The sequence below is a fragment of the Nymphaea colorata genome, chromosome 1 (genome assembly GCF_008831285.2).
Source record: "Nymphaea colorata isolate Beijing-Zhang1983 chromosome 1, ASM883128v2, whole genome shotgun sequence".
Classification (NCBI taxonomy): domain Eukaryota; kingdom Viridiplantae; phylum Streptophyta; class Magnoliopsida; order Nymphaeales; family Nymphaeaceae; genus Nymphaea; species Nymphaea colorata.
In genome coordinates, this window is record NC_045138.2 from 19,301,960 (window position 1) to 19,328,715 (window position 26,756).

The 26,756-nt window shown below is 36.9% G+C and overlaps 2 protein-coding genes across 2 annotated transcripts; both read left to right on the top strand.

Moving 5' to 3' along the window:
- The first annotated feature begins 3,686 nt into the window (after nucleotides 1-3,686).
- Nucleotides 3,687-5,132, top strand: LOC116263732 (UPF0481 protein At3g47200-like). The gene has a single exon (XM_031643525.1). The coding sequence runs from the start codon at nucleotides 3,687-3,689 to the stop codon at nucleotides 5,130-5,132; it is 1,446 nt and encodes a 481-aa protein (XP_031499385.1).
- Nucleotides 5,133-12,522: 7,390 nt separating this feature from the next.
- On the top strand, nucleotides 12,523-26,410 carry LOC116263813 (receptor-like protein 7). Its single transcript, XM_031643638.2, has 4 exons — nucleotides 12,523-12,873; nucleotides 12,944-13,356; nucleotides 23,030-23,485; nucleotides 23,794-26,410. Exons 1-4 carry the CDS (start codon nucleotides 12,523-12,525, stop codon nucleotides 26,408-26,410), a joined length of 3,837 nt encoding a protein of 1,278 aa, XP_031499498.2.
- Nucleotides 26,411-26,756: the final 346 nt, after the last annotated feature.

Here is a 26,756-nt window from a genome sequence, read left to right on the forward strand (position 1 = left end):
AAAAAAAAACGTACTGAACGGAAAAAGGATCTCCCCACGAGAAGCAGAAAAACAGCATATATATATATTTTTTAAAAAAGGAGACTGTATCTGAAAGGAATTTTTGTTGCTTCCTTCTTCAACTTCTCCATCATCACATTGAGATTCACACCGAGCACCGATGCCTTCATAGAGACCTAGGGACAAGGGAGAGGGCTTCTCCTTCACAGGCATTCATAGAACTAGGGACAAGGGGGAGGGGCTTTCGACTCCTTTTGAGTCGTAGTAACATCGCTAACTCGAAAGCAGGGGAAAGGTTGGTGTGGACTACCAGCGGGGCAATTGCCCACACTAATCTCAAGTAAAGTTCCTAGTTTCATATTGATATTTGTGAGCAATTCTTTTCATTTACACATTGACATCCCTTTTAAAATGGTGAATTTCTTAATTTTGTTCAGCCCTTTCCTGTTTTAGGTTTTGACTTTGTGCGCCAATTTTAAAAACAATTTGATAATTCGCTCTGAATTTTTTTTTTGGAGTAATTTAATAGGAACATTGTATTCGAAACAATTACATTATCCCTTCAACCAAAGAGCAAAATAACCTACAAATGACACACTAACTATGGAGACAAATATGATGTCGCTAGGAAAAGGAAAACGATGAAATGAGACGATGAAACAAGCAGGACAAAAAAAGAAAACCAAAGAGAAAAATTAGTTTTACACATTATAGAAAATAAATTAAAAATTTATTAATCGCTTTAATAACAAGAAAATGGTAAATGTTTTGTTCCAGGCAGTCGCCCTCAGGCACTGATGGAGGAGAAGGGGAGAAACGGAAAGGGCTACGGCAGCTCCGGGGACGAAGGAGAAGGAGAGAAACAGGAAGAGCTAGGGCAGCTTGGGGGCAGAGACAGAGGAGAGAAAACAATGGGGTCGGAACGGAATAGAACAAAAAGATAATTTATACTATTGTTTAAGTCCGAGGTGTCCAGCCTGTCCTATAATCAAAAGACCTCTAAGGGAACCTACAAACTAAAGGAGGAGGAGCCAAGGTAGGACCCGCATGGGCTCTATCCCCACCTCAAAAAAAAAAAATACTTCACTTGTTCTATATAAAAATTTTGAAAAATGATATTTCGGCCCTATTTAAAATTTTGAAACATTTATTCAGCCTTTTTCATGAAAAATTTCTGCCTTCACTCCAATTCTGTTACGAACATATTTTTGCAATTTTCTAAATATTAAGTGAAATATCTGCAAATATGTCAAAATCGTGCAGCTATTGGTTTATTTCGCAAGGAAAAAAGTCACATTGATGAGAGAAAACTTGAAGTTATCCATTGAAATGGTTGCACCAAACCATGTGCAAGTGGGGACTGTTCGGTTAGACTTGGGTGAACCTTTTCTTGACTTTGAAAGTGGAAGGCGCAGGTTCCTTTCTGTCTCTGCAAGGCCAACATCATCGGGTGTTCTTTGGTTTTCTATTCTAGGGGCGGCAGGGGAGAAGGGTGTTTTCTAGCCCATAGTTTAAGAACCCCAACTTGATCAATTCCAAAATGTTCATACTTAATCAAATTCTCCCTTCGACTGAAATCCTATTATCTGGGATTCATAAAAACGAACAAAAAAAGGAAATGCATAGATGATAAAAAATTATATGTAGTTTTGGATTTGCATCTACGTTTCACTAAAACCCTGATCGCGTTTCAGGCTTTAAACTTAAAAGTTGGGGGAGATATTAGGCAGATCAGGGTCTAGTTCTTGCTGGTTCCATATGCTCTAGGTATCAGTTTGCAGTTGTTTAAGCAAAATCCCAATAGCTTGGATTTGTTAAACCCGAGATGGAAACAGAATCCGACGAGTTTACAGCAGTTGGGTTGACTACCACGCCAGTGGCCAACCAGTTCGCTGCAGACTGCATTATGTGTTTGTCTCTCATACTCACGCATATATATATATATAGGAAGAGAGAGAGATTGGTAAAAACCAAGATACTTAGGTGAGAAATAAAAACCAAACCTGCTAAAAAAATTATTTAAAAAAAAATATAAACAGCTTAATATATTTGTAAAAACTACTTTGATATAAACCATGCTTTGAATCAAGTCGTTTTAATGAAAAATGTTGATTTCTCTATTATCAAAATGTTCATGCTATGAGAGTCATTCATTTTTGCCTATTATAAAAAACATTTATGAAAACCCAAAGAATGATCAACGTAATATATATATATATATAGCATCAACTTGTCCTTAAGATTATATTGGTAAGGTTAGATTTCAGAAAAAAAAAACACTTTCAATATCATATTTAAAGGGTTTGATTTTTGTCCTTGACTTATGGTTCTGGTTATATATATATATATATATATATATATATATATATATATATATATATATATATATATATATATATATATATATTATAATTTATGAAAATTTGCTTAATTTATTAACTATTCACAGCCACATATGAAGTCTAAGAATTGTTGTGATTGACATAGCATAACTGATCAAGGTAGTGGATCCGCGAGAGTTTGGTCACTAGTTAGATTTACATAAGCAATATTGAACTGCAAAAAGTGAGAGATGCTATTTTAGAGGTGAAAGGAAATAACCATAAGTTCATCCAAATCCGCCTCTGCACACCCAGGAAAAAAGAAAGGGAATCGACTATTTCCTTGTAATTATGTCATGTTCCTACATTATAGTTACGGTAAATCCTACTTCTATGAATGTCGTTACTGTTGATTTGCATTAAGAAAACAACAAAACAATGTTGTTTAAGAGCATTGGGATATGTATTCAAAAGTGAGTACGTCAGTTGAATGTAAAATTTAAGAATTTAGCCAGGTTTTTTTTTTATCAATAACCGATTAGTTCAACAGCTTCTACAGTTTATTACATAGTGAAGATTATTTATTTGGTTGGAAAATATAAAATTAAATAAAATAAAATAAAAAGATGGCCTGTGGCAAGCTTAACAATTCACGATAATCATTAACTCATTATTTTAGTAGAAATTATTTGCATGCTTCAAGTACTATCCGACAAGTCTCTTAACTCATTTGGTCACAACCAACAAAAGAAGAGAGCTACGACTCCTAATAGCACTCGAATCATATGGTTTAGGTTATAAGGTACGAAATCTAATAAGGAAGTGACCATATTATATCTAGGCAAAAGATGCAACAAATTTTGACTTGGCATTAAAAACTCAAAGTGAGTAGCAGAGTCACATATCGGTTGGCCATCCCCATAAATTTTCTTTTATTTTTACATGGGTGCCTTTAATTATTTTTTTATTTATACATGTTGGTGCTTCTTAAGTTATGCAATATTTTTGAACTAGTGCCTCCCTGCCCAAAATTTCTGTCTCCAACATTCCAAGGATACCAATCAATAGCAAAACCTGAATACAGGCCAGATTTTTACAAATATTTGAATTTTGGAAAACTCATTTTTTTATCCTATCATCTAAATGGTGCCTTAGCTTTTCTCAGTGGTCAGTTAAATTCTTTATAAATAGCGTACTGTTGCATGCGTTTTCATCATAGGAAGCAGGCTGAGTTTTTGTCATTGCTCTAACAATTTCTCCGACAATTCTCTACTGTGGCTTGGCCCACAGAAGATGTTGCTTACAAGTTTTCATTATTTGCTTTAGGTATTCTGCCTCTGCTGTGGCTCTTTCTATATGGCGACCATGGGACACACAAATACAACAAGAATGGCAGAAGAGAAGAAGAACAAGGAGATTTGGCCAATTTGGGTCACTGACATAGAAGAGGAATATGAATCTTATGATCCTTCTGAATATGTGTTGAAGTTGGAAAGAAAGTGCATCTACAGATGGCCTAATGACCTTGTCATTACATCAAGCTTGTCCAAGCACCGCACTCCTCACATGGCATCCCTTGGTCCCTACCACCATAGGAAGGAGCACCTGCAGCCCATGGAGCATCACAAAAAGCGAGCTCTCTATAGGATCCTCAAGAGGAGCGGGGTTTCACTCTATTGCTTCCTTGACTCCTTGAAAGGCATAGAGCAAGAACTTAGGGATAGCTACGACAATCTTGAACCAAAATTGCCAACGGATTCATTTTTAAGAATGATGTTGCTTGATGGGTGCTTCATACTTGAAATTCTACGTAGCAGTTGCATCTCAAATGAAAATTGGTTTGACGCCTTCGAACCCATCTTCAGCAGATTCGGGAAGCTTACCATGACTCTGGCTTTTCGAGACATGCTGTTGCTAGAAAACCAAATCCCACTCCGTGTCCTAAGAAAGTTGCTCGAGGTAGAGGAAAGGAGAGAGACCAGCGATGATGCATATCTCAATAACTTGATCTGCGATTTTTATTGCTTTGAATCCCTCTCGATTCATGGGCCTGCTTTACATATTTTAGATATTTACAGGAAGTGCTTGATAATGGACAGTACAATGGAAGAACAAACAACCGCTTCTGTAGAAGGTTTTATTAAGTCTGTTTGCATGCGATATGAACCATGGTTGCATGTGATCGGCAAAGGAATTAAGCGTATGCTCCTCGGCATCCCCATCTTCGTCTTTAGGCTTTTAAGCAAACAAATTAACAAACCAGGAAACATGCGATCAGCAATGAGGTTTCATGAAGCAGGCGTTGAGTTCAAGAAAGCGAAACCCTGTAGCGGGTTAAAAATTACTTTTGACGAAGAACACGGAGTGCTTACTCTTCCTTTCATTGTAGTAGATGTCAACACAGCAGCAATATACATGAACCTGATGGCCTTCGAACGGATGCACCCAAAACTTCGGAATCCTGAAGTGACATCATATGTGTCCTTTATGATCGACTTGATAGACACTGCTGAAGACGTGAGCCTGCTGTGCTCTCGAGGGATCGTGATGAACCTTCTTGGCAGTGACGAGCGTGCTGCCAATGTCTTCAACAAGATGGGCGATGGCATTACATACTCCCTAGATGATGAACTCTATGAGCAATTGCAGTCTTATGTTGCCTCAGATTGGAATGCGGCGAGAGCAAATTTGAACCGAAACTACTTCCAAAACCCGTGGTCTATTCTGTCTCTACTCGCTGCCATTGTCTTGCTGGTTTTAACATCTATTCAGACCCTATTTTCTGTGTTAGCCGTGAAAAATGGCAAGTGATATTATCTATTCTTAGGATCCGGAGCCTTTTGGTGTATTCTTGTTTCCAAAATTGTAGCCTTATGCGGGAATTGCTAAAAGGAAAAGTGAAAATGTACAACTTCATGTATGTTGTGTATCGTGGTTTGTTTGGTGAACCTCAGTGATTTAAATAAATAATTAATGTTTGATCATTAATTAATTATTTGATCCTAATTAATTATGTTCTGTAGTTGCCGAAATACCACCCTAGGATCCTGCTGCCACACGAAATCTCCCATCCTGCTTGAAATTAGAAATCATGACCGTAAGGTTGTCTCTCCACACGATCCTCAAACTTTTACTTTGACGTCCAACTCCTTGGACCGTTTAATCCCCATGAAGGCTTCCTTGCGTGAACTCCAAATATTCATTTCCCTTTCGATTATGTAGTTTCACATCTCACGGTTTCTTCTTAGCATGAACAGAACATCAAAGCAGGTGGCTGTTAGTGGGGAGTTTCGCCGGCCACGTCGGCTTCAGTGTTGCCGGTAGCATATGTTTTCTTTTTCTGTTTTTCATTTGACTCTGTTTTGGTGATTTTTTTTTTCCATTGTTTCTCCTTTTTTGTTTTGCATATGCTATTTTTCCTTTACTTTTTCTCATTTAATTCTGTTTTTGATATGTTCTTTCCCTTTTTTTTTTTTGTTTCCTTTGTTATTACTATTGTAGTTCCTTCACGATTTAGGTTTCTCACGGCCGTATTTTTCCTAGTTTTGTTTTATCTGTAGTTGACAAGTATTTGATCATTCTGGGGTTTATTTTCTGTGGCTCTGCCTTATTTGTATTTAAATGTGCCAGTTTAACCTCTTATAGGCATGTGGTTTGTATATAAATTTTATATGATGTTGTTTTGTTTTAAACTTTTAACCAAAATAGAATGAATTTTGTTTCAATTTTATTTTTTTGTAGAATTTCAGACATTTTTTTCGCCATACCACCATACCAAGATGTTCAAAAATCCCCCTACCCGCATCCACTTTACCGTACTTGTATCCGGACCCGGACCCGTATCCGTAGCTATGTATATTAGCATCTCATTTTATAATCTACTTTTTATTCTTCAGCAATTGCTTTTCAATCTTTTCTTTCAATTAAAATCAAGCTTCTAGCGTGGGTGTAAACCTTTAGGGTTTCAAGTCACCATACTTTAAATAGCAATTTCATATTTTATTCTATGGGTTCATAATTTTCACCTAACTTTAAATAGCAATTTTATATTTTATTCTATGAGTTCATAATTTTAATTTTTTTTATTCAGCTAAAATTGTTAAAATTTTCACCTTTCCATTTGTTAAAGAGTTTGTACCACTAATATTCATCTTTAGAACTTGAATGTTGGAACTTTGCTTTTAAGTTTGAAATTCATATTTCAAGTTTTTTTTCTTTAACTGATATTTTTCATATTTTGTTAAAATTTGATGGTTTGTTTCTGATTTTGTACACCTTCCAATGAAAAGTTAATATTAGTAAATTCTATTTTTGTCCTACAAGTTTTAATTTCTCGTTTTCTTGCTTCTTTATGCTTCCAATTGAATTTTCTTGTTAAATACTTTCATAAATTGTGGGTTTTAACTGAATTTTAGATTTCAAGACTTTCTTGTTAGGTAAATATATATTTTTTAAAATTATGGTTCTTAGTTTAAGTTTAGATTTGAAGGCTTTGAATTATGTGTACCTGGCTTATGTGTCTTTGATCAATTTCAAATTTGTATTATAATTTTTGAACTTGAAGCTTTTTATGTTGTTATTCTCATCAATGTTACATACAAATTTTGAATTTTTTCAATTTCATTTTTCTTATTTTCAAATGACAAATTTCATTTTTCTGAGTTCACTTTTCTAAAATTTTGAAATTTTCAGGTTTTCGTGTTTCTGATTTTTATATTTTCAGTTTAAAGCATTTTTTATCTGCGCCATCTGATCTTTTTTTCAATGTGAATTTGTATCTCCTAGGAATGATGCATTTGAATATCTAAGAGGTAGTTTTGGAGCTGGACATGCCCTGACACTTTTCCGCAATGAGATACTTTCCTACTACATAACTTCTTTCCGCCCCATTTTCTTAAACCATTTGATCCTTCTCCAACGTTCATCGTTTTGATCCCTAAAATCTGTACCATCAATCCAAAAAGTAGAAAACAAATGTGAAGAGACTATTGGAAGCACTGACATGTAGAGTTTTACTTTTAAGAGAAACTTTGTGTTATTGGAATGCATCCAGTTAGAGCATTTTGGTCTCATGAACGTGGTGAAATATGAATGTTCTTCTTAACTTCAATTATAAAATGCTGGCATGAGCACTATAGGTTCCCTGTGAAGTAACTTTACTGATGCAGAAAAGCCCAACAAAATTATATGGTTCACTTCTAAAATGAGGTCTATGTCAGTGGAAGGGAGTGACAAAGTATTCTATGGTGTGCAAGACTTGTCATCAAACCTTTATTGTTTTCCTCCTGTCACTCTCATATCTTTGATTTCTTCGGCATGATTGGTGCTGGTGATTTGCATCTTCTTACTGCTACCAATGTGAACTTTATCATGAAAGCACGATGAGTATATCACCAGTATTTTTAAAAAAACTAGAACAAGAACATGGTGTTCCGTAACTTATTTAATGCCCCCATAGAATCATCTCACGACTGAAATGGTTGTCGTAGTTAATTATTAACGAAGCACAAATCAGTGCATATAAAACTATTATGAAAGGCAGAGGAAAGTTTCAATGTTGAAACAACTACATGTTCGGCTATTAGGTCTCTTTGTCTTATTGGCAGTACCAAACCCTTCCATAAAGGAGAAAATTCTTTCCGAGTCTTGAAGTTCCGAAGACTGGTTGCCCAGATGTCTAGATCTACAACTAGTGGCGTCAGATTTTTGCTGGTCAAAGCTACACAGGCAAGATAAGCCAAATAAGGCACATCCTTCTCATCAAAATTTTCTGAAGCCAAGTCGACCTTCCTTAACAGGAGAGGATAAAAATTTTCATGATTTCACATGACGTGAGATTTTCAGTCACCATCAATGTCTTCCCATAAAAGTTTTATGAAGAGACTCCCCAAATTCTTGACAATAATAGGAAGACGTCTTAGGTCCAAGAACCAATATGCAGGCAGACCATAATGAACAGTCTTGATTAAACACATTCTACTAGCAAAAGATACAGGCTTTCCAAGTGTTCAGTCTTTTCTATACTTCAGGTAAAATTTCATCCCAAACTGAAATTGGCAAAGGTGCGGGGAAGAGTACACTGTAGGAAAAACTCCCCTGCTGCAACCAAGGAGTCTCTTTACATTGGGACTGTCCCAGTCACTTATATTACAGTTTCACAGATTTTGCAGCATTAATTTTCATACCAGCATGCGTAAGAAAAAGGCTTCATCGGCATATTTGAGAGTTGAAGAGCCAGCCAAATTTATCCTAATTTTGCTGTTCAAATGAACAACATTAATGCGATTTTGAACCGTATAGTGGAACCAGTTAAAAAAAGAATTCTAGATTGGAGAACAAGTCATCTTTGAATTTGATATACCACAAATCTGAAATCCGAGTAAAGAACCAATCCCAATACACACAGACGAGTGGGCTCTTATGCTGAATTTCATTTTTAGGAAATAAAATTCAGATTTGAGACCGAATTTGCGCCTGACTACATAAAGTCCAGCAAAGTCACATTTGGCAAAGCGTAGGTCCAAATCTATATCTGAAACCCTTTACATCTTTAAATAAAGCTAAAGCCCGGTTCGTTCAATCTTGTGAACGCTCCATTTCGAGTCACAATTCATCTGAAGTTCCCTGAACATAGGAACTTATTGAAAATAATAAAATAATATTCAAACAGTTTTTTCATAAGGTAACACAGATTTGAGATTCCCAATTAAGAAATCTATTGTTTGTTTAAGCTGTGGATTTAAACTAACGTGAATTTAGAATCAGCCTTACATCTCATAAACATGACCTTGTGGTTTAAGTCAGATCCATAGTGCACCAATGCCTTGATTGAGGCATTTTCTGGACTTCAAAAATAATTATTAGACCTTTTCAATATCAAAATTATAGTATTTTTTAAAACAAAATTAAGAGGTCCCGTTTTTATCTCCTACTTAAATGCTATGGTATTTACCAATTGTTCTCTCTCTCTCTCTCTCTCTCTCTCTCTCTAGTTAAATGGGTTAAGAAGGATTCATAACGATATTCATACAATGATCCAAATGTCCTCAATCAAAGACATACAATTGCTTAATTAAATAAAGTTAACAAAGAATGCTTGCTTAGCTCGACCAAATTAAATCCATTATGGGCATTTCATAAAAACATTGCTTTGATGTCTATCGCTTCTCGGTTCTCATCCTAAGGTAATATTCATGTTTGAAAAGTCAAAGTCGTTTCTAATTTCCTATTTGTTTGTTTAGTTTATGTGTGTACGTGTTGCCGTGCGCTGAACTTCTTATTAAAATTATGCTTCGCAATCTTTGAAGGTTAGTTTAATCTTCTGAACTGTATGTTGGAATATTTCGAGAAGAATGTATATGGACACTTGTGACTTGTGAGGATCCCACCTGATGTCAACGGAAGAAGGTATTTAACGTGATTTTGACGTGTTTTTTTATTCCCCATAAAATTTGACTTTCTTTTTCTTTAGATATCGGCTTTTTTTTTCAGAGGGAAAATGCACCTAGATGGTGGTATGCGGAAGATACATATATAGTGCAAGAGCAAGTCATGGTCTTCGTATTCGTATTGATGATTTAACACCTCCACATTTAATTTGCTGTACATGTTGATATGCATAAAACACGGTACTTTTTATTTTTTTTTTTAAGATTATTTTTTTACGGCTGAAAATGCACCTAGATGGTATCTCGACAAAGATGCATAATACGAGGGCAAGTCATGGTCTTTACGTGCACATTGATGAATTAAGCATCCACTCTAATTATATACGCATAATACGTACTTTTTTATTTTTTATTTTTTTTGTTAAGGATTAGCATGACAATGCACATAGATGGTGCTATATTCCAGATGCATAATACAAGAGAAAGTCGTCATGGTCTCCACGTCCATGTTCTACGTATATATTTGCATATGTAAATGTTTCCTAGTTTGTGAGTTCATGTCCCCAAAGAAAATGTGAAGAAGACACACTAGTTGTAAGTTGTAACTGCATAAGAACAAATTCACTTAGTGCAGTTCTGAATCCTTTCTGTAATCCGATCTCCATCATCATAGGAAGCGACATGAGAATCCCAAGCTGGACGAAGGACGGAGATGCAAGTGCAACTTGAAGAGGTTTATCATTCTCAATGTCTGCTTGTGCATAAGTTTCCTTCATTTATTTTTGTATGACTCTGCTGCTGCCCTCCACCTTCATCGACCAAATTTCTCATTCTCATTTCTCCAAGGTACAAAAGGAGTGCAGTGATTTACACCTTCCTCGATAACCAGAAGTTGTCTATATAGATTATATATAATTCACAATTTTTCTTTATTTTTCTCTAAACCATTGATTTGAAAAAAAAAAAATTAAGTGGTTAGCATCTACCAGTTTTCACAAATGATACTTGCATCGCACGTGCATTCACACTTACTGTTGACTTTAATCAATATCTGCTCAGTTTTTTCTCCCCCTTTTTGAACATCTTGATTGAAAAATTTCTAAAAAAATCAGCTTCATTTTAAAACTACAGACAAGCACACTCGTAGATATATGCATGGCTGCTACAAGTGTGACAAAGAGAACAAGGCAACTTTAGAACAAAAGTATAAATATAATTATTCTTCTCGCTGTTGTTTTTTTCCTTTTTCTTACAATTATTTCGAAAAACAAAATTTAGAAGTTCATATATATATATATATATATATATATATATAAGGCATGCAGAAACACAAAAAAAAACTTGAAAGTGAAGGTACACGTGACACAGAAAGGCAGCGGGAGACAAACAAAGAGCGTGTGAATCGTCCAAAATTTTGTTCCCTTTCGCTAGAAAAGTATGGGATTTCTACGGCCTTCAATTTCTCACATAAGATGCCGTGTCCGCCACTTCAAACCCATCACTTTTTTTTCATGGAACAAAAGATTTTTTTTTTCACCACCGAATTTGCTATGCCAATTGCCCTAAATGACAGCCCATTATTTGTCCTATAATGATAAAGTTTCAAAGACAAGTCTCCCAATAAACCAAAATATTACAAAGGAGCAAGAAAATTCGGATGGTAATTCATTGGAGACGGCCTTTGTTGGCTTTTTATTGATTTCCTTAATATGTTTTTTATTTGTTCTAGTTTTGTGCTCTTTAAAATATAAATTTAATTTGAACATAGTTCACAAGTAATTCTGGTTTCGAATCTTTTTTGGGGACTGATTCAATCGATTCTGAAACACATTTTAGACCTTTAGTTCGGATCCGGAGGGATTGGTAGCAACGGGAAGAACGCATTTACATATGAACAAGTTTGGGTTAGAATTATGAGAGCGTGGTCAAATAATAAGCAGCCCGTGTCCTAACGTGTCCACATTTATTTAAACACTGGACGCTGTAACTCTTTCTTTTAATGCAATAATTTTAACGCTTTTAGGAGCACCCATATATTCAAATATATCAAATTATTAAACTTTATGACATTGGTGTAGACAACAACTCCGCCATTGGACTTCAAGCGGGGAGGACTGCCTAAAATTCTAAATGGGTCCGATCCATTTTAAGTCTGAACCTACCTTGCGCCTTTTATGGAAGAACATTTAGATATTTTAACTATTTTCCAGCTCTGGGTCGACGACGACAAAAGAAAAGGCAAGACTGGTACATTTTTGCTGCTGCCGCTTTGCTTTCCTTCAAATCGGTCGGTGCAGCCAGCTCGGGTCAAAGGGCGCCTCTTCCTTCCACACTGAAGTTTCCCCATGCATTGACTTTACCACTTGGAGACTTCAAAGATGACTTCTCGATCCGTCATGTTTAAAAGCAATGTGCCTCGTTGATAAACCAGAAAGCGCAAAGGTATGCCTCTTTTGGTCACCACAGTTTTTTGGCGACTCTATGATCACCTATAGAATCTCTTTGTGCACACAACTATCTGTTTTTTGGTGTTTTCTTTTTTCTTGCTGGCGCAGCACTTGGAATCATGAATTCGATCTGATCTCCAATTTCTTTGCAGAGGACGTCAGCCATGGTGCTTGATAGTAGGAAAAGCCGCAAACCCTTGATGTTGGTTCTCTCGCTCGCAGGAACATTGGATTTACTGCTGTTACTTCTCTTAGTGAGCACAATAGATGGAGGTGCAACGAGTGCTTCTTCATGCCTCAGCAGTGAAGCTTCCATCCTGCTGCGTATCCACTTGTCCAATGGAAGGCTAAGTTCATGGGGCGGAAATGAGTGTAACTGCTGCTTATGGGAGGGAGTTGAATGCGATCCCCCAAACTGGATGCATCATCGGACTTCAACTTCATGGAAGAACTACCAGTGAGAGTACTCCTCGTGTTTTCTTGGATATTGATCCTGAATTGGAAGATTATGAGTACAATGAGCTTAAGGTCAATGGTCATGCCGACCCTCGTGATATTTCAAGATCAAGAATACCTTCGGCTCTTTTTGAGCTCCACCAACTCCAACACCTTGACCACAGTGGTTGTGACTTCAATGGGTCTGCCATACCTTCACAGCTTGCCCAGCTCACCCACTTGACCCATCTTAATCTCTCCCGTGCTTGGTTTTCAGGTCAGGTTCCTTGGGAGATTTCAAAATTGTCTAACTTGGTTTCCTTAGACCTCTCCTACGCTTTCAATCATGAAGACAATTGAGGTCTCCAACAACCACTCTGAGGGTGGGATTTCAGACGAAATTGGAGATCTTAAGCGGCTCCAACAACTGAGGATTTCAAATAACAAGCTCAAAGGCCCAATTCCCAAGAGCATTGGTGCCCTCAGCCATTTGGAATCGTTGGATCTATCTCATAGCTACATCTCAGGTGAAATACCAGAAGAACTTACTACACTCAACTCTCTTGGGTATCTAAATCTGTCACACAATAATCTTTCTGGAAGAATCCTTCAGTCGCCACATTTTTCCACATTTGATGCTCTATGCTTTGAAGGGAATCCTAGTCTTTGTGGAGCACCACTTTCACTGGCTTGTGAAGCCAATAACGGAGCCAAATTGCTTCCTTTTGTTGGATTGAGAGAAACAGATGAAGAGAAAATGCGGAAGTACGTATCAGTGGGATTAGGTTTTGGAGTAGGCTTTGGCACCGCAATCAGCTTTTCATATTTCTTGAATAATGGGAGGGGCTTCAACAGCTTTGGGAGAAGATGCTACTGGTCATGCGCTTAATCTAGATACATAATCAGCTTGAAGGCTTGTTACAAAATCAAGAGGGCGACAAAGGTTTTCATGGGACGGCTAATCCTCTTTCTTGTTGTTGCAAGGCGTCTGGCTCAGGAAGTTCTCAAAAATATAACCGTCCACTTTGTTCATTGCAAAGATCAACTCTGTGCTTCGTAGTCAGTCATCTTTAGTTAAAAATAAGCATGTTCTCATGTATTTCATATTGTTATGCAATGTGACTTTTTCTTGCGGAAATTTTCTCTTCTTCTTTCACATATTGACTTGTTTATGGAAACTGCAGTAGGACCTGTTTGGTTAGCCCAAATATCAAAGAATCGAATATTTAAAATAGAAAAGCTAACTTTTTAATATTATAGTGTTTGGGTAAAGAACCAGAAAAGTAAAAAAAAAGGATGTTTTTTGAAAAACGAGTGGTGGATTTTTAGTGAAATAAGTAAAATGAAATTAGCCGGATTTCGTCATTTGAAGGTCCATAAGACCTCTGTTTGCATTGGTTTGTCACTTATTTACAGTTTAAAATAAAACTAAATTTTCTAAGGGATCTAATATAATTTGTTTGCACTTAATATTTTAACTATTTGCGCATATATATATGAACTTGATCCACTATGACATCGCAACCTATTTCGCATTTCTACATTGTTTTGCATTTACATCACACATGAATTGTTTCATTTCTATGCGCATAATCTAATTTACATTGACTTAGTTCATATCTCAGCGTCAATAACTTGTTTTTAGGTTCACATTATGACGTTTCACGCCCACCTCACAGATTCATTTTACATTTACACCATATTTTTCACATTGGACAAGTACTTTGTTGTGCATTTAATTCATGCATGTGGTGTCTTCGGCACTTGAAATTCACCATTTGTAATGGGGTTTTCTATACGACCGTATCCGATTTGTTTGGTTAGTTAGCCCAAATATCAAAGAATGTAATGTTAAAATAGAAAAGCTAATTTTTTAATATTATGTTTTTTGGGTAAAGAACTAGAAAAGTGGAAAAAAAAAAACGATGTTCTTTGAAATTAGGTGGTTAATTTCTTGAAAAATTGAAGAAGTTTTTGTTTTAGAAAACCTAAAAACAAGGGCACACCTTTCTTCCATGTTACTTCCACTGTCCTCCTTTTTCTTTGGTAATTCTTAGCTACCGTGCCACCAACCATCTTATGGTGTGTGAACCACATAAGGGACCCAGATCAAGGCCCGGACCTTTGAATCTCTGCTTCGCCAGTAAATGCTCGGAATTAAATGGGCGCCTTCTGCTCAGTATCTGCTTTGTATATATTATCATCAATAAATTTAATTATTAGTAATTATATAATAAATTAATTTAATATTTTTTGTAATAACGCTGACAATATATCAGATATCAAATTAAAAGTTAATGCTTTCAGGTCACTCCTTCACGTTTTTTTACAACTCTTTATCTTTCAATGCTTGCTCTTCAATGCAACATAAATGGGATGTTTGGATGACCCCGTGAAACCAAGTTTACATTTTTATATAGTATTTGGATGCCATCAAGACTGTGCTAAGGGAAACTCTGCTGGACAAAACCAAGGAAGTGAAAAATCTGAATCCCACCAGGTTATCCATAAAAACTGTGTCATATAAAAAAAATGAAAAAATAAACCATGATCTCATTAATGTTTGCATCAAGCTGTATGCTTAACCATTTCCACTTGATGTATTGCATTGAACAACGTATGATTATGATCTTATGCATGCATCAAACCTGATTTTTCCTTTCATCTCCTTTTTGGTAGCTTGGCTTACAGATAGATCAGATCTGGTTTATAGGACCAAATTCATTTTTTATTCGATTTTTCATAAGAACAACATTATGTTCTTAGAACACATTTTCTTACAAACACTTGTGCCAACAATACTATATCATGATTTCATAAAACATGTCATGAATATGCTATTTAAAAAAACTGATATATATATATATATATATATATATATAATATATATATATATATATTAAAATTTCGAATCTTTCTTTCATTAGTGTAGTGTGTGCAAACACGTAGACACTCGAAAGGCTTGAGCAAATATATTTGAAGAACAGGTCTAAATGCTCAAAGACAGGCAGAAGCAGGGAAAAAAACAGACAGACGCAAACACGCACACAACACAGACTCTCTCGTTTCTTTGTCAAGTCAGGCACGGCAGGGCTGCCATTATATATATATACATTGTAGTCAGCAATCCAATCAACTAAACGATGAAAGAATATTTTGATGCCAAATAAGCACATTTTACGACGTAATGCATTTAACAATTGTTAAGAGCTAATACATGTCTCGATTCTCATCAATTAAGTTGGCAGCTGATTGAGCGCATCTTGATGATGACAAATACACGTAAAAGCCTAGTTTTGGATATCATCTAAAATGTCAAGTGATTCCTTCTTTCCCCCTTTGGGATGACCAAATGAACTCTGTCAACCATTTTGTTTAATTTTCAAAATAGTGCCGTCCGCTACTATAAGGTGAAGCGACAATAGTAATTAATATATGCTTTGTCATGAAAATGGAAGACTCTTAAGATTAAAAAAAAAAAAAAAGGATGGTTGTCTTTTAACACTTGGGGACTTAGATGGGTTAAGAATCGTTATTCATACATTGATCCGAATGTCCTCAAGCAAAGACAGATAATTGCTTAATTAAAAAAAGTTAACAAAAAATGGTTGCTTAGCTCGACCAAATTAAATCCATTATGGGCATTTATTAAAACATTGCTTTGATGTCTATGGCTTCTCGGTTCTCATCCTAAGGTAATCTAACATGTGTGAAAAGTCAAGTTGTTTCTAATTTCATATTTGTTTGTTTAGGCAATGTGTGTACGTATTGCCATGCGCCGAACTTCTTATTAAATTATGCTTCGCAATCTTTGAAGGTTAGTTTTATTTTCTGGAATATTTCGAGAAGAATGTATATGGACACTTGTGACTTGTGAGGATCCAACCTGATGCCAACGGAAGAAGGTATTTAACGTGATTTTGACGTGTTTTTTTTATTCCCCATAAAATTTGACTTTCTTTTTCTTTAGATATCGGCTTTTTTTCTTTTTTGGGGGAAAATGCACCTAGATGGTGGTATACGGAAGATGCATATATAATACAAGCGCAAGTCGTGGTCTTCCTATTCGTATGATCTCACACCTCCATATTTAATTGGCTATATATGCTGATCCGCATAAAACACGGTACTTTTTATTTATTTATTTTTTTTAAGGTTCGTTTTTTCGGCTGAAAATGCACCTAGATGGTGTGTCGACAAAGATGAATAATACGAGGGCAAGTCATGGTCTTTACGTGCATATTGATGAATTAAGCATCCATTCTAATTATATATGCATAATACCTAGTTATTTATTTATTTATTTATTTTTGTTAAAGATTAGCATTTTCTTTCCCGTAAAAATGCACCTAGATGGTGCTATATTCCAGATGCATAATACAAGAGAAAGTGGTCATGGTCTCCACGTCCATATTTGCATATGAAAATGTTGCGTAGTTTGTGAGACCCACTAGCACATTGAAGGGGAATAATTCATAGGATACCATGTTCTCTTTCGTGTGTTTGATATTTTCGTATCCCAAATCTATGAACTCAAATCTGTCACTCCTTTGAAATCTCTTTTTATGTTGGATTCACAAAATAAACAAACACTAGATTTCAAATGTATAGAAAAATGAGAATTTGAGATCTTCGGTATGTCCAAAGCCTCATATTTAAGATACAATGGATGCGGGGTTTGATCTCCAGTCCTCGAATCTGAGATCCTTAGACTATGTTTGATAGCCTTGGATTTTAAATCGGAGGCCCACAGATTCTAAAACCATGGATATATTTGACTGTTTAAATAAGGTAACACAAATTTGATTTTCTAAACTGTGGATTTAACCTAATTATTGATTTAAAATCAGCCTTAGATCCCAAATCAGAGGCTATCAAACATGACCTTAGTGATCTCAATCATCTCATAGGTCGGATACAAAGTAAAAAGGGTTTGCTCGACTCCAAAATAATTATTAAGACTTTTTCAACAGCAAACTGTACACTACTTTCAAATTATGTTTTTAGGTGAATCTTTTATTTACGGACAAAGAAGAGAGGAATCAGGAGACTTTTTTAATTGATTATTTTAAGAAGGTTTTTAACTGGATTAATATTGTGTGCTTCATATACATTTCCGTTGTACTTCGACACACAGTCACTGTGTCTAGCGTTTGATCATTGGTCCTAAAAATAATGTCCACAATGACATTGTCTCCTGTTGCTAAGGGATTTCGAACGAGAATCCTTACTTCAGGCTCAAATAAATGGGATCAATACGGCTACAATGCGATCTCTGTGTACTTTACATGGCTTAATTGCACCACTCAAAAATGAATGTGCAATTTCTTACGTTAAAGTATACTTTTGGAAGGTGTATGTAATTGTACTTGATATGCTTTTATGGGTCGATTCATGGACATCCAAACTCACAGAGTGTTCCAACTATCAAATAACTTCTTACTTCAATACTTCGGATCACGCCTTCTCCATGCTTGAATTTTGCATATCAATGTCTTCTTTTTACGACATTGAAAGTTGATGTTATCAAAGTTTGAAATAGAAAAAGGCCACCTACCAGTCCTCGCCTCGCCATTTGTGCCAACCTCTTCCAAGATGTGTTTATAAGGGAATATTATCTCTGCCAATTAGCTGGTTTTTTTGAAACTGGACTTTATTGTGGTTTCTTTTTTTGTCATATTCCTAGTCTGGCCCCAATTCCACTGTATTTATTATTGACTTTTCTTAATCTGACATCCATATTTTAGCGGTGGTGGCCTCAGAGATCTTAAGTTCTAATTAATACCATTAACGTGCTTTCTAATAGAGCTGATTAGCAGCGGTGACAATTATATTTACAGTATTATTTTATATTCATATATAATAATTCAGCTGTGCCAACCCACCCTTAGCATGACTCGTTATCAGGCCGCACTGGCCCGGTGCTCAGTCTCTACTTGGTGAAACGCCACCATGGGAAGGAAGGCAGTGCGGCCTCGGTTCCATGAAAGCAAACCCACTAAATGGTGTGGTGGCCGGTGGAGAGATGCCGGACTACTACTGACTTGAATGCTTGACCCTTGAGCATTTAATCTCTCTCATTTGTTTTCTTGGTGTTACCAGGTAAGCGCATCTAAATTGAACCCTTCCAAATTAATTAATTAATCTGTACTTAAGCAGTGGCGGAGCCAAGAATTTAAGTACAGCTTCGATCGTTCAGCATCAGCATCATCATCTACCAAGTTGACCGCTGAGAATGGCCTTTAATAACTAGTTTTGTTAACTCCAGCTTCTTACCAAGAAAGCAGAAATTGAGTTGCTCCATTATGGCCTTTTAAAGAGGCGTCAGATCAGGGGCCCTGGAATTTGCATTTGAACGATTCGCATCGGCATTTTAGTTGCTCAACGGTTGGCTGCTTCAACACGGAAAGAAGATTTATTTGGTCAAAAATTGCAAATCTACAGCTATTAATGCCCCAACCAGATAAGACATCTCGTCCATTTTAATTATTCAGAGACGCCTACGTAAGATATGTATAGATAATTCAAATCTGCGGCCTACTTTTGTGACTGCAGGATACATTTTGTTTTTTTAAAGTTTAAACTATCACTAACGACGGGTTTTAGCGTTACAAAATATAAGAACACCATCCAACCATGGTTGTCAGTTGGCTGATTTCAATCTCTCTCTCTTATATCTACATACACAAAAACCAGGATCTATTGAAATTAATTATTAAGATGTTTTTCTTTTTTGAAATCTAACTTTATAGATATGATCTTAAGAGTGACATGATGAAAACATATATTAAATTTGATGTTTTCTTAATTAAATAATGCTTTTTCAATTGTTAAAAAATGAACGGCTCTTATAACACCAAATGTTTCAATTAAAAAACTTGCTAGTTGAGAGTGATGTCAAGTTTAATTTGCAACAAATCGGAAGCAGTGAGAATTTAGGCTTATAAATTAAGACAAAGCAGAATGTAACATGATAAATTCCAAAATACGGGTGTACATCGGTGGTGGAACCAGAAATTTTGGACTATAAAAATGAGTAAATCGTTCAGGTACCCATATGTAAAATCAAGGCTTTGTAGGCTGGTATGACTAATGCCAAACATACATCTCACATGTTGGTTCACTATTGCTGTACACAAGTCAAGTGAAGTTCGGGCACGCCAATTCAAGCTTCCTTCGACTCATATATTACTAGACTCAAGCTCAGCTCGCAAAATAAAACTAGCTTAACTCATATATGTGTGTAGCCTCCAAGGCTGTACTATAACTAGGCAGCAAGGCAACTCACATCCAATGGGTCTAGAGTTCGAATCTATGCATTGAAAGTTCAACGAAACCCCGATGCAAACAAGCATTTTCATAAAACTGCAGCAGCAGCTCGGCTTTGACTATTACTACATCTGACTCAATTGTTAAGTACTACGATTACAGCCACTCGCACGACATGCATATGGACCCTCCTCGTGCACATTCATAGTACTAATGATGACCATTTACAAATTTGTTTGAGTTTTTTATTTCTAAAGTGATGGTTTTTTTTTTTTTTTTTTTTTTCTGTTGCAAAACTCCTGGCGCCCTCCTCAAGGAAATTCTTGTCATTGCTTAATTTGCCCTTGTCCTGCAAACCTGGACTCGCCTTGTCATTGTTTAAGAGTGTTTGAATGACAATTGAAAATGGGTATGTGAAAAACCTGGTTTTGCCTTTAAAACCTTGTTTAATTGGGTCATCTAATTACGCGGAACTTCTCTTCTCTGCCACCACCTTTGGGAGAGAATTTTGAAGCAAGTTGGAAGGGTAGCCTTATTTGCATTTAGATTACCTGAACATTATTTTGAAACATAATCACAAATAACGTCTCGGAGTTTTAAACGGTGATGTTTTTCTCATATATATATATAATACATGTGAGCTTGAAAAATACAAGAAAACTAAAAATGAGAAAAAATAAAATAAGTGAGAAAATAATAACATAAACATAGAAAATGTCTATAGTTGATATAAACCAAAGCTGCTTTGCGGACTCGTTTGAAAATTCTCATCCTGAACAAGAAGCTTCTTCCTTCAACAATCTTCTGCCAGTTCTATTCCATGGTCACGAGAAACGAGCCAGGCCAACTCGATATGCAACAAGATTCATGCACTTTTCCGTCAAGTGAAAGCAAAGACGGGTAATAATTATAAAGCTGTGGTAGTTTTTGCTCCCGGTTTGGCTAAGACGCAGATAGAGCAATATTGCTGCGACGACTTAACAGATGCGGACGGCCAAAAGGGGGATGAGGAAAATTGCGCGCTGCCTCTCAACTCCGAGCAGTTTGTGCTCGATAACCAGAACTTTCTATAGTTGACAAGGAAATTTTGTATAACCGTACAATTTAAACTGATTCCAAATCCCAATCCCAATCGGATCGATTGACATTTATTTTGTTCGAGTCTGATCCGAGTTATTATTAATCGCATGTCAAAATTGTTTAGGTTATCCTATTTTTGTTATACAGTTTGGTCAGATATCGGATGTCAATAAGATTTCCTATGCACAAGGTCTTAATATTTTAGGACTTGGGATTGCATTTGCTGTTTGTATTTGAGTTATATCCAGGTGTGAATTTCCCACAAAACATACCAACAGAAATATAAATATTGGCAGATTGAAGGTAATAAACTCTTGAGTAGAGTACAAAAGGAGGGAAATCATAAAAATAATCTCCTACCTTGATGACACCCTTACGGCCTTGCGCATTCGCCCAACTTCGGCAAGGCAGAGGAAATAAATTATGCCGTGAAATTCACGATTCCCATCACACATAGTTTTTTGGAAAATGTGACACTTGACTAAGTTTAAACCACTAGCTATAGTTTTCTGGAAAATGTGACACTTGACTAAATTTAAACCACTAGCTAGCCTTTTTTCTCTTCTAAGCCTTAAAAGATCGAATCATATGTATATATATTGGGCAAGGGGACTTTAATGAGGCTCTTTTAAACTATTGACTTGAGTCAAGTCCTCTGGCCCTGACCCTTGGGTTGAAACCAACGGACTAGAATTGCCATCATTAATGATTCAGTACTGAGAAATTGTCTGTTCGCGTTAATGTATAAGAACCATTATTCCCTCCAAAAGAAACTCTTGAACTCTTCAAATATTTGGTAAAAACGTGAAAGGGCTAATATATAAATAAAGTAAATGATTACAAGATATGAATATTTATGTAAGGAAATTGCATGGGTTCGTTACGAGTTTTTATTGTCACTAAATTTTGGATACATTATCTTAAATACTTGGGCATCAGAATGCTGGATATTTAATATCAGATAGTTTTTAGGTGGAACAAAAGTTAGTTCCACCTTTCATATATCATGTCTTATTGTCTTATTTGATGCGTGTTTTAGTTACAGCATTTGTTTGCCTGATAAGCTGTGCAGTTGAAAGAAGAAAAAAACGGAAAAGGGAAAATGCATGCTCTAATGGCTGAAAAACAATGGGCAGACCATAATGGACGAGAAACAAAGGGAACAAAAGACCTTTTTTTTCCACCGCTGAATTTTATCGTACCAATTGCCCTAAAGACCATACCGTTATTTGTCCTATAATGAAACTCTCAAAGTCAAGTCTCCCAATAAACAAAAAAAAGTTCCAAAGGAGCAAAAAATTTCGGATGGTAATTGTAACATCCAATTCATTGGAAACAGCCAGCATACTTTGTTGGCTTTTTATTGATTTCCTTAATTTGTTTTTGATTTGTTCTAGTTTTGTGCTCTTTAAATTTTAATTTTAATTTGAACATAGTTCACAAGTAATTCTGGTTTCCATTCACTGCAGTCAATTTTCGAATCTTCTTTGGAGACTGATTCATTCGATTCTGGAACACATTTAAGACCTTTAGTTCGGAACCGAAGGGACTGGTAGGGGTGGGAAGAATGCATTTATTATGAACAGGTTCGGGTTAGAATTATGTGAGCGTGGTCAAAAAATAAGCAGCGCGTGCACTAACGTGTCTACTAATTATGTGAATACTGAAGCTTCTGCATGCCGTACTACTAAACCTTCCATGATGACTTTTCAAAGCATTGAGTTTGCTTTTTGGAGACGTCAAAGATGACTTCTCGATCCGTCATGTTTTAAAAGCAATGTGCCTCGTTGATAAACTAGAATGCGCAAAGGTAGAATGCGCAAAGGTATGCCTCTTTCTGTCACCACAGTTTTTTGGCGACTCTATGATCACCTCTAGAATCGCTTTGTGCACACAAATATCTGTTTTTTGGTGTTTTTTTTCATGCTGGCGCAGCACTTGGAGTCATGAGTTCGAACTGATCTCCAATTTCTTTGCAGAGGACGTCGGTCATGGTGCTTGATACTAGGAAAAGCTGCAAACCCTCGAGGTTGGCTCCCTCGATCGCAAGAACATTGGATTTACTGCTATTACTTTCTTTATTGAGCAGAATAGATGGAGGTGCAACGGGTGCTTCTTCATGTCTCGGCAGTGAAGCCTCCATCCTGCTGCGTATCAAGGAGGGTCTCCACTTGTCTAATGGAAGGCTAAGTTCATGGGGCGGAAATGAGTCTAACTGCTGCTTGTGGGAGGGAGTTGAATGCGATCCCCAAACTGGACGCATCATCGGCCTTCAACTTCGTGGTAGAACTACCAGTGAGAGTACTCCTCGTGTTATCTTGGATATTGATCCTGAATTGGAATGGCATGACTACGGTGTGCTTAAGGTCAATGGTCATGCAGACCCTCGTGATATTTCAGGATCAAGAGTACCTCCGGCTCTTTTTGAGCTCCACCATCTCCAGCGCCTTGACCTCTATGGCTGTGACTTCAATGGGTCTGCCATACCTTCACAGCTTGCCCAGCTCACCCACTTGACCTCTCCCATGCTTGGTTTTCAGGTCAGGTTCCTTGGGAGATTTCAAAATTGTTCAACTTGGTTTCCTTAGACCTCTCCTACATTTCACGCTTATATTTTGATGTCCATGAAACTACGTTCCATCTTTTTCCACTATATGACCTAGCATTAGAGGATCTAGAAGGTTTTGTGAAGAACTTTAAGCATTTAAAATACCTCCACTTGGATTATGTTCTTATCGAACTGCGTAACTCACAAACGTGGAGCATCAGCTTGTCAGCGGCATTGCCCAATCTATTGTCCCTCAGTTTAGTTTCTTGTCATCTTCATGGCAGTATTTCTCCTCATATTTTCAGGCTCCCACATCTTCAAGCTCTTGATCTATCGTACAATAATTATCTAAATGGAACATTAATGCCATCGTTTTTTCCCCCAGAGAGCAATCTCCAATCTCTACGTCTTGCTCTAACCAGCCTGTCTGGCCACATACCAACTGAAGTGTTTGAGCTTCCACTCTTGAAGGTTCTTGATTTGACTTATAGTACTGACTTGAGTGGTCCTTTGCCTACCAAGTTACCAAAGAGTAAGCTCCAAATTCTTAAGCTCTCTAACATTATGTTGTCAGGAGGCTTTCCAAGTTGGATTGTTAACCTTACATCCTTAGTTGAGCTGGATCTTTCTCGTACTGATCTCTCTGGTAGCTTACCCATCACAATTGGTAACCTTAGATGTTTAAGGTCATTGGATCTTTGGTCAACAAATTTGTCTGGCAACCTCCCCACCACAATAGGAGATCTTACAGCTTTGACACACTTGGATCTTCATGGTACTGGTCTATCTGGCAACCTCCCTACCACAATAGGAGATCTTACAGCTTTGGCACACTTGGATCTTTCTTATGCTGCTCTATCCGGCAATCTTCCTATCACAATGGCAAACCTTACAGCTTTAACACACTTGTCTCTTTCTAGCACCCCTTTCTCAGGTAGTGTTCCTTTTATGCTAGGAGGACTTACAACCTTAATTCACTTGGATTTGAGCGGCTGCAACTATACAAGCATAGACTCCTCACTCTTTGCCAACCTCACCCACCTAACCTACCTTGATCTTTCTGGAAACATGTTCAGCGGCTCATTACCATCCTTACCTTACCATCTCCGTAGTGCCCATCTCAATGACAATAATTTTAGTGGCCCAATCCCAAATTCATACAGCCTCCTTAACATAGAAATATTAGACCTTTCTAGAAACTCAATGACAGGAACTCTTCCTTCTAGTTTAACACATGGTCCATCTTTCATGCAATCCCCAATTCAATACCTTGACCTTTCTAACAACAAGTTTCATGGCTACCTTAACCTCGGAATTTTTGCACACTTGAAGAACCTTTACTTTTTATCACTTTCAAAGAATAATTGGACTGTAGATGTTCACGACCCAACCCTCAAGTTTCCAAGCTTACAGGAGCTGAGGTTGGTCTCATGCAACATCAACCAGCTCCCCCAATTCCTTCTTCACCATAAACCCATTGAGACCTTGGACCTCTCAAAGAACATGATCTTTGGGGAAATTCCAAAATGGTTAAGACTTTCTAGGTCTTTGATCATCTCCTACAACAAGATTACAAGCATTGAAGAAGAAATTTTTCTCAACATTGAGAAACTTGACTTGAGCTACAACATGTTGAACAGACTTCCAAAATTTCTTTCCCCTAACAGAAGTTTCTTTGACAACATGGAGTACTTTTCAGTCAAGAACAATAGTGTCACGGGAGAAATACCAACTTCCTTGTGCAACTTCACTATGCTTTTATCACTAGACTTGTCGAACAACAAGTTGAGTGGGCAAATACCTGATTGCCTCTTTCATATGGATTTGGTTGAAGTCAAGCTCCAGAACAATCAATTGCAAGGTCAAATCCCAGAATTTGATTGTCAGACACGAACTGAATTGAAAACACTGGATCTAAGTGCTAATAGGTTTGTGGGTTATATCCCGACATCCCTTGGGAACTGCAAAAATCTTGAATTCATAAATTTAGGATACAATAAATTGAGTGGTGAATTCCCTTCGTGGATTGCAAAACTTCCACAACTGAAAATTTTTGTGCTAAAGTCCAACTCGTTGAATGGTGCTATCAACTTCACCGTCGACAAGAATATGTTCCAAGAATTGCTTGTGCTCGACATCTCCACCAACCAATTTACTGGAAAATTTCCACTTGGCTTGTTGCTAAGTCTCAATGCAATGAAGTCTTTCAGCCCCGAATCTGTCATCCCTTTGCATTTCATGAGTCGTTATTCGGAAGGATGGGGGGGAACAATTGGCAGCAAAGAATCAGAGTTGACTGATGGTTTTTATGAAGACTGGGAAGTGACATTGAACACCAAGGGGATAAACTTGACCTATGAAAGGGGAATGCTTTCAATCATGAAGACAATTGAGATCTCCAACAACTACTTTGAAGATGAGATTTCAGAAGAAATTGGAGATCTTGAGGGCCTCCAAGCACTAAGGATTTCAAATAACAAGCTCAAAGGCCCAATTCCCAAGAGCATTGGTGCCCTGACACATCTGGAATCGTTGGATCTATCTCATAACTACCTCTCAGGTGAAATACCAGAAGAACTTAATGCACTCAATTCTCTTGGGTATCTGAATCTGTCATACAATAATCTTTCTGGAAGAATCCCTCAGTCGCCACATTTTTCCACATTTGGTGCCCTAAGCTTTGAAGGGAATCCTAGTCTTTGTGGGCCACCACTTTCACTGGGTTGTGATGCCAATAACGGTGCCACATTGTTTCCTTTTGTTGGATTGGGAAAAAGAGATGAAGAGACAATGTGGAAGTACATATCAATGGGATTAGGTTTTGGGGCAGGCTTTGGCACCGCAATCAGCTTTTCATATTTCTTGAATAATGGGAGGGGATTCAACAGCTTTTGGAGAAGATGCTACTGGTCATGTGCTTAATCTAGATACATAAATAAGTTTGAAGGCTTGTTTACATAATCAAGAGGGCGACACAGGTTTTCGAGGGACGGCTAATCCTCTTTCTTATTGTTGCAAGGCGTCTGGCTCAGGAAGTTCTCAAAAATAAAGCAGTCCACTTTGTTCATTGGGAAGGTCAACTCTGTGCTTTGTAGTCAGTCATCTTTAGTTAAAAATAAGAACCACGGCATGTTCTCATGTATTTCATATTGTTATGCAATGTGACCTTTTTATTGTGGAAAACTTCTCTTCTTGTTTCACGTATTGACTTGTTTATGGACACTGCAGTAGGACCTGTTTGGTTAGCCCAAATATCAAAGAATCGAAC

Coding starts and splice junctions, on each gene's coding strand:
- LOC116263732 (XM_031643525.1), top strand. CDS start 3,687: ATGGGACACACAAATACAACAAGAATGGCAGAAGAGAAGAAGAACAAG.
- LOC116263813 (XM_031643638.2), top strand. CDS start 12,523: ATGAGTGTAACTGCTGCTTATGGGAGGGAGTTGAATGCGATCCCCCAA. Junction 13,357..23,029: donor GATGAAGAGAAAATGCGGAA/GTACGTATCAGT, acceptor TTTATTGAGCAG/AATAGATGGAGGTGCAACGG. Junction 23,486..23,793: donor ATGCTTGGTTTTCAGGTCAG/GTTCCTTGGGAG, acceptor TCATATTTTCAG/GCTCCCACATCTTCAAGCTC.